The sequence below is a fragment of the Budorcas taxicolor genome, chromosome 4 (genome assembly GCF_023091745.1).
Source record: "Budorcas taxicolor isolate Tak-1 chromosome 4, Takin1.1, whole genome shotgun sequence".
Classification (NCBI taxonomy): domain Eukaryota; kingdom Metazoa; phylum Chordata; class Mammalia; order Artiodactyla; family Bovidae; genus Budorcas; species Budorcas taxicolor.
In genome coordinates this window covers 105,633,304-105,641,664 of record NC_068913.1, presented here as the reverse complement: position 1 = coordinate 105,641,664, position 8,361 = coordinate 105,633,304, and the positions used below count along the sequence as shown (strand labels likewise).

General features: G+C 44.3%; 1 protein-coding gene across 1 annotated transcript; it reads right to left on the bottom strand.

Moving 5' to 3' along the window:
* Window positions 1–2,901: 2,901 nt before the first annotated feature.
* On the bottom strand, window positions 2,902–7,822 carry NDUFB2 (NADH:ubiquinone oxidoreductase subunit B2). Its single transcript, XM_052639161.1, has 3 exons — window positions 7,664–7,822; window positions 4,384–4,528; window positions 2,902–3,126 (listed from the first exon to the last, which is right to left on the bottom strand). The coding sequence occupies exons 1-3, from the start codon at window positions 7,768–7,770 to the stop codon at window positions 3,052–3,054; spliced, it is 327 nt and encodes a 108-aa protein (XP_052495121.1). The 5' UTR covers window positions 7,771–7,822; the 3' UTR covers window positions 2,902–3,051.
* Window positions 7,823–8,361: the final 539 nt, after the last annotated feature.

Genomic DNA, 8,361 nt, shown 5'->3' with positions numbered 1-8,361 from the left:
CAGCCCAGGTATAGAAAAAGGATTCAGCATATGGAGGCCACATTGGCCGATTTTAAGAGATGGCTAGTTTAATCTTTTAATTCAAGTCAAGCAATTCTGATTGATTTCTCAGGAAAAAAGCCAATGGGATTATCCTACTTGAGTTCACTGTCAAAGACTGTAGTCTTTCCCAAACAACTCTATTGATGGGGGGAGGAGCAACAATGGAAAACAACAAAAAATGAGACCTAAGAAGTACACAGGAATCTGATGGTCTTTTAAAGACCATGAATATTTATCAGGTAAGACAGCACACTCCTACACAGGTGAGTAAACACAAAACCAGGAGTGTCCAACACCTGCGCACCAGGCTCAGGACTGCTGGAGCCAACAGTGGGGAGGGTGAAAAACTGTTTGACTTGCTTCTGCTTTTGCTGCCATTGTGCCCATTCTGACCACTGGGGAGAACCAAAGGGCGAGTGAAATTGGAACTAGGAACTCAAATTGGACCATCCCCTGCTTAAAACTTGTGAGCAACTTTCCCACTGCCTGGCCTCATCTAGTCCCACCCTCTCCTCCCCTGCTGGAAGCCCAGTGGACTTTCTGTCCCTTAGGCATGGTGACCCTGGTCCCACCCTAGACCTTGGTCCTTGCTTTCTTGTCCCTGGGGCACTCTTCCTTCAGACTCCACATGGCTGGATTCTGCTCCGTGTCAGGTTTCAGCTCAGATGCCTTCTGTCCACCAAAAAGGATCAGCATGGACCCACCCAGCACCCAGTGTAACTGCCTTCACAGCAACCCTCTATTTGTCTTGTCGGTCCTTGCCAAAGTCTGAGTTCTCATCTGTCTTGCTTAGCATGGCAGTCCCAACACCTAGATAGTCAAAAACATAAAAATGTGAACAGCTATGCTTCTGGGCAAGTCCTTAAGCTACTCTAGTGCACATTTTTATCTGTAGAGAAAATCCTGTCCTACCTCCTCTCAGAACTATGATACTACAGAAAGTTGAAAAGTACTTTGAAACTCTTGAAAAACTGCATTACCCTATTTCACCCTTATCTCACATTCTTCTGGCCCTAAGAATTCCTAGATAGAAACATGTCTTAAAGAGTTCCACAAATGGTGACAACACAAGAGATACATAAACATGAGATGGACTGCAATGACCTCTAACCTCTGTATACTTTGGGCAAGAAAACACTAGCGGTAGAGAAATGGCAAGATCTTCACAAACTGTCAATGTACGTGTGACTAAGACAGCTAAGCAGGTAGGCAGTATGGCACTGCTGTTAAGCATGGGGTCAGACCTAATGTCATTCACTCAGCAGTGTGTGACCCTAAGTAAGGTTACTTCATTTCTTTGAACCTTGATCCTCACTGATCATCTATACCATGGGGTACCCAAGAAAATCCACCAAAAGGGCTACAAGCAGATGGCATAGTAGTTCAGTTCACAGGAAATCATCATCAGAAATATCCATAACTCAGTTCCTCATTCTTGACCAACACACTTTAATTTACAACTTTAATATACAATATGATGTCCTTAATTTCTTGAAATTCTCACCTGGCTCCTGCAGGGAAACAAAAGTTGGAAAGCCTCAAATCCATCGCTCTTGTCCATTGAATTATTCAAGCATTCACTGAGCATCAATCATTTGAGTGGCCTTGCAGAGGAGTGAAATCACCTTGCTTTCTCAACAGGCTTACAGTCTAATCATTAAAATGCTAATGACTGTGTGCAGGAATATTGGAAAATATATGAGAACACAGGAGAGGATAGCACTGCAGACCTACTAACACCAGAGAAACAAAGAGGCCTGGTGAGGACGGGGACCTCTGCCTGGTCCATAGCAAAGCCAGAGACACAAAACAAGCTGTACAACACCTTAACTGTTTGTCCCCACCCCCCACCCCCACATACTCAAAACTGCTGTACAAAATCACTGTACTGTTTTACACTCTTACTAGCAAATATTGCTAGTTGCTCCAAACTGTCACTAACAGTTAAAGTTGTCAGTTCTATTTTAGCCATCCAAGTAAGTATAAAAGATATCTCACTGTAGCTTTAATTTATATTTCCCTGGTGATTAATGATATTAAGAGCCTTTTTCATGTGATTATTGGCCATTCATGTATCTTCGTTTGTGAAGTATCTGCTCAAGGCTTTTGGCCATTTTTCAGTTGGATTGTTCAATCTAATTTATGATTATAGGGGTTCTTTACATACACCAGATACAAGCCCTTTGTTGGATATAGATGCTATATTTTTCCCAAATTAGTGGCTTATATATTTCAGTCCTTAATGGTATCTTTTGATAGCAGAAATTTTTGATGAGGCTAAATAAAATTTGTTTTTTTAATCAGTGCTTTTGTTTCTTCTCCAAAAGTTTTTTGTCTGCCTTAAGATTATTAAGATAGTCTCCTGTGCTTTCTTTTAAAAGCTTTAAGAGTCTGGGCTTTATTTTACATCTATTATCCATGCAGTGATTAATTTAAAAACATTTTAAATGACAATGTCTTAATCCCTGAAGGATTTGTCAGGAAAGGAATTCCTCCCAGTATCTTCCTTTTGAAAGAAAAACCTCCTGATCTGGAAAATGAAAGGGCCATAACCTTTTACTGTTGAAAGAGTTAATTTCCACACAATTCCAATATGTAACATTCCCATATGCTCAAATTTTTCATTAGAACTATTTCTGCAACTACAAACAAGCTCCCTATCTATCTTGTCCAGCAGAGCTGGTGCTTAAAGTCTTTGATCAATAGACAGACAAATGGGATCCTATACTGTAACAAAGCTTAAGAAAAAGTAATTTTTTAAAACATAAAAGGAAAAGGAAGATGAGACTAAAAGTGTATAAGGGGAAGAAGGGGCAGAATGACAGCAAATGTGAAAACAGGAAAAGCAGAAATTAGACATGATGTGTTAATTATTCTTTATGCTGTTATAAAATGCACTGTTTCTTCGGAACCATCATAGGTGCAAAGTCAAAACATGTTTACAGACAAATGTTAAACATAACAAGAAACATGGGGTGCACCCATTTGGCAAGAGCTGAGCCTCCGTTTTCAGTCTTCATCATCCGGAGGGATACCCAATTCCTCATCCGTCCACTGGGAAGGGTCAGGATAAGGAAAGTGACCCTAAGGACAACCAATTAAAAAAAAAGTTCAAGAATCTATACTTCACAAAACTATTAATAATCTATACTCCATACAGTTGATTAAATTTTAAAATAAATCTTGGGGGGGAAACTGATTTAAATAAACAATCCTTTATATACCCCAAGAGCAAATTCTATTGCACTTCAACCATCTGATGGTCCAACTATTCTTCAATCTGTTCAGAATGTGCCGTGGCCTGAATATGAGAAGTTTGGCCATTTTGGAGCTTCCACCTGAGCCGGCATTTGAGTATGAGTTTTGCATGGAAGGGAGGGGGAATGGAGACAACAGATTTCAAAGACACCCCATGTCACAACAATCCCTGAATTGTTGTGAATCCCTTGACAACAGTGTTGTCTTGAATCCCTGACAAAACATAGTGTCTCAAACTGTCTTGTCATTCCTGCTGGGAGACCTGGGAGCCTTGGGTGGACTCATTCCGCTTTGATCCTGACCTAGGGCATGCCGTCGTCTCCTGCCAGACAGCCACACACAGATCTGACAGCTGACCCACAGTGAGACAAAGGTGTCTGTGTGCTGCCAGTTCACAGACACCAGGCGGCTTCTTTCTGGGGGACAAGGCCACAGAAATTCTAAGAGAAGTGGGACATGAATCAACCTGATGCTTCTAGAACTCACAGTGTAAGTTTAATTTCCCTATCCTTAAAAAAAATTAACTAAATTTACTGAAATTCAAAGGATTCTGGATCAATAAGCATGGATTTCAATGGCCTAAAACTGTAGTTTGCTAGAGAATGGCATCTGTGCAAATGTGATTAAAAGCTCATTTGAGGTGAGTTACATGTTAGAAAGTCACCAGTAATTAATTTCCCTGCTGCAGACAAATTAGCTCATATCCATTCCACTTAACCTGGCTGCCTTGGGCCTCTAGACAGACTAGATGGCATGTATCATTTAAAGGCATTTAAGGATGAAACTTAACCTGCTGATGACCCCCTACCCAGCTTGGAAGGTAACAGAATTAGCTTCTGTAGTCTCCCTTCCAGATACAGCCACCAATGGGCAACCGTAAAACACGCAGCATCTACGTGTACATCCCTGGGTGGAAACGGTCAGAGACGATAATGTTTCCTAAAATAAAAGGATTCCTGCATACACATAAGGACAACATACCTCCAGATAGAAAAACAGGCTATAAACAGAAAAACAATCTAAGCTGTTAACAGATCTTCCCTCCCCACACCCAAAGGACAGGGACTACTCTCCTGCACTTACCAGCACAGCATCTGAGTCGTGCCAGAAGCGCCAGAGAATCCAGAACCACATGGTCGCACTGAAGAACTCGGCCTGGATCACCTGGGATCTGGTCAGCTGTGGGAACTGTCTGTACCGGGGCTCAATGTGCGCACCTCCACCAGCCCTACATGACAAAACAGATATGTGAAGCAGCTTGCTGTCTTTGAGCTCATCCAAAACTCTGTGAGTTACAGCCAGAAACTAAACCTTTCTCTCATCCTCCGCAAAAAAAAAAAAAAACAGAAGGCTAATGCTCCATGGTCCCTCAAAATACTCCACTTGCGTAAGCGTGCTATAAACGTGCGCAGCGGCAAAAACTGGCCTGAACTGACGAGAGGCTAATTATGATGTTCATTCAGTGAATATCCACACATTTTACACCAGATATGAATGTGCTGATTAACAGGGTACTGGCCCCACACAGTGGTTAAGGGATCATGAATCTGCAGGAGGTCACTAGCTTATCCAGAGAAACAAATCAGCAAATTAATTTTGTTCTGGAGAGCCATCTGTTTCAAAGACAAATTATGTCCTCCGCTGTATTAGTAATACAATCTTTACTAAAAGACCACTTTATGGAAAAGAGAACTTAGATCCTTTTTAATAAGCCAACAGCACTGAACAAAGCAAAAAGACTTAAACAGTTAAGTTTGAACAAGTGTTTCTGGTTCTTGTTTTTTCATTTAGATACTGCTGACAAGGTGTGGGATAGCATCCATAGGGCTCTACTCATTTTATTTTGTTGGATTATAATCATTATGGCTTGAATCTAATGTAAATAATGTAAGTTGTACTTAATGGGGCTACTTTCAAGTCCTTTTCAGCAGCTATACATATACTATTACATAGAAATGGATATAGAATTTCAAAGAAAGTTTCTATATAAAATGTGTTCACAAATTTCATTCCAAGTAAAAATCAGCTTATAAAACAATGTTCCCTTTTGTCTGACACAGAAATGAGTATCTGTACAAAACTTCAGTAAAATTACTTCAAAATGCACTAGTTTTGTGAACATTAACACTTCCATGTTTCTTGATACATATTACCTAGTACCCTTTTTATTCTCTTCTACTCTAAAAGATTATTAATAGTTTCTATTTACAGAGTGTCTTATCACCTGTCAGACACCACACCAAGCACTTTATATATTATCATTTAATTTTCAAAACAACCTGAAGAGATAGATCTATGGTCATCAATGTTTACAAATGAGGACACTGGAGTATTATTGTTTGGTGACAAAGCCCAGGCTCTTAAATACTGCCCACAAACAACATTAATTCCCTATTTATGTAAATATCTATCCAACACTTTTATTTGAAAGATTCTATATAAAATATTAATAGTAATTAGCTCTGGGTGGTATAAGAAATGGGTTCTATTCTTTCTACATGCATGTGTGTATTCATGTAAGTATGTAAGGCAAACTAGATAGGCCTGAACATCCCTCCAAACAGAAACGACGACAGCAGATTAATTTTTTTTAACTTTTAATAAATCATTAAAATCTTGGTATGGAAGTACCAAGACCGCAGCGAAGAGGAACACCCCCTCGTCTTCCCATGCAGGCTCAAAGGCTGTTGTTAGTGGCTCTCGATCTCTGTCCTTCTCAGGTCACACATGCCTTTTCCTTCTCTCCATCCTACATCTGTCCCAGTTCCATATTCATAACAGACACGTGGCTTTAAGCAAGTCAATCGTTCCATTTAGCTGGGTCTCAGTTCCCTAATACCAACAGCTATTTATACAATACTTGTATGGTCTTTACTGAGCACCAGCAACTCTGGTAACAACACTTCAGAGATTTGTTACTCGTTTACTTCCCTGGGAGTCAACATTATTACCCCAATTAAACCTGTGAGAAAACTCAATTCTTAAGAGATCATGAAACTCTTCCAAGATCACAGCAAGAGCGTGGCAGAGGTGAGATCTGAACAGACAGTCTGGGGGCAGAATCCTGCTTTTAACCACTATTTTGCAGTGCCACTTGGTAAAGTGTGGACTGTGGTCAGAGAGGCCTGGAACATCACCTGGAAAAATCCAGTGTACTGTTTTCAGTCCCGCTCTTAATCTCTGCACTCCCAGCTTGCTTTTGGTAGACCTGCCCTCCCTTGGCATCAGCACTGGGCTCTCCAGTGGGCTTCTCCCGCTACATCAGGGTGACTCTGCTTTTGCTCTCTCTTAAATTCTGGTGTTGCAAAGGTAAACTCTAAAGGATACTAAGGGCTTTGGGTGACAATAATCTGTCAACATAGGCTCATCAACTGTAACAAACGTACCCTCCGGTGGGGGGATGCTGATAATGAAGCAAGCTATGCATGTGTGGCTTGGGGAAGTTTATGGGAAATCTCTGTACCTTCCTCTCAATTTTTTTTTGGGGGGGGGGGGGGACAGAAAACTGTTCTATAAAATATTTTTAAAAAGAAAACTTCCGACATTGCCCAAGCATCCACTTTTGGCTCTCTTCCCATCCTTTCCCACTCCACTCTCGTGCCTTGGAGCGCTAATTCTCCACTCTCCAACCATAGTAACTTTTTAGAATTAAAAAGTGGCCACGTGATATCTGATTAAAACGACCGATCAGCGCCTCTGTTGGAAATCTCTCAGGCAGGCCTCTCTGTTTTAGTCGGTCAGTCGTGTCCGACTATCTGTGACCCCCATGGAGAGTAGCCCGCCAGGCTTCTCTGTTCAGAGGATTCTCCAGGCAAGAATACTAGAGTGGGTTGCCATTCCCTTCTCCGGGGAAATCTTGATCCAGGGATCGAACTCGGGTCTCCTGCACTGCGGGCAGATCCTTTACTGTCTGAGCCACCAGGGAAGCTAGGGCACAGCCACGCATAAGGAGCATCTATCATTCTTTCCCTACGACCCGAGGTCTCCCGCCTCACCTCTGGCCTCGCCTCGCCTCGAGCTTGAAGCTTCAAACTACCCTGTACAGGTGATTTCCTCTGCCTGGCGCCCTCGCCTCCTCAGCTCCTGTCCTTGCTTCCAGATCAGCTCCAACTGTCTCCACGTTCAACTGGTCAGCTTCCCGGGGGCAGCCTCCCTCTGGGGCCGGGACCGTCAGATACACACCTCTACCGGCTCCCCCGGCCCCGGCGTCGCGCCGTCAGACTACAAGTCCCAGCACGCCTCAGGGGTGGAGGCCGCCGCAGACCAGGATCGGCCCCTGCTGCTCGGCGTCAAGGTGAGGGCGTCCCGAAGGCTAGTGCCTTCCGCTAAAGCGGGCGAAGCTCCAACCCTAGGCAATACTCACCGACGGACGCCACCGGCTCCAGCCGCCCGCGCGCAGCGGCCTCTGAAGAGGTGGCCTCCAACGTGAGCGAAAGGCGCCAGTCGCTTCAGAGCCGACATGCCAGCCATCGTTAGTCCGGCCGTTACCCAGGCCGCTCCGCCGCTACACGTCACTTCCGCTGGCACCCGGCCGGTGACGTCACAGAGTCGACCCGCCCCTCCTGTGACGTAGGGAGGGCGGGGCAGCAGTAGTTACCGCCCCGAAGGAGCGTAGCAGTCCCTTCCCTGAGGTGAGGGCGTCCGTGGCCGCCGCCTGAGCGCGAGGTTCGCTTGGAGCCACCAGACCGGGTGTCGCTTTGTGGGCCTGGTGGCGCCCTGACGAAAGGTCAGGGGTGTAGACGGCCCTGGTGGAGCCTGCGGATGGGCGTGCCGCACCTCGGCGCTCGGCTCCTGGAGCCCGTCTTTGTTACTGGACACTGAGGAACTTAACGCTGACATAGCTCGCTCTTTGCTACAGGTGCTGATCTAGGCGCTGTTAACCCACCCGGACCCGCCCCCCTGCCTGCTCCTCCCGAATTAACTACCCTTCCAGACCCTCCTAGGCTGCCAGATCCAAGCTAGTCCGTTGTATTCCTCCCCTGAAAAGGCTCCACGATTTCTTTAAAGCCTTCATCGTTATATGGCTGTTCTGCAAACCTGAGCTTGATAACCAACCCGCAG

Bases quoted from the DNA above. Each gene is read 5' to 3' on its own strand.
- NDUFB2 (XM_052639161.1), bottom strand. From the start codon at position 7,770: ATGGCTGGCATGTCGGCTCTGAAGCGACTGGCGCCTTTCGCTCACGTT. The intron at 4,529-7,663 runs GTGAGTATTGCC...TTTGTCATGTAG, and splicing joins GGAGCCGGTGGCGTCCGTCG to GGCTGGTGGAGGTGCGCACA. The intron at 3,127-4,383 runs GTAAGTGCAGGA...GGTTGTCCTTAG, and splicing joins ACGACTCAGATGCTGTGCTG to GGTCACTTTCCTTATCCTGA.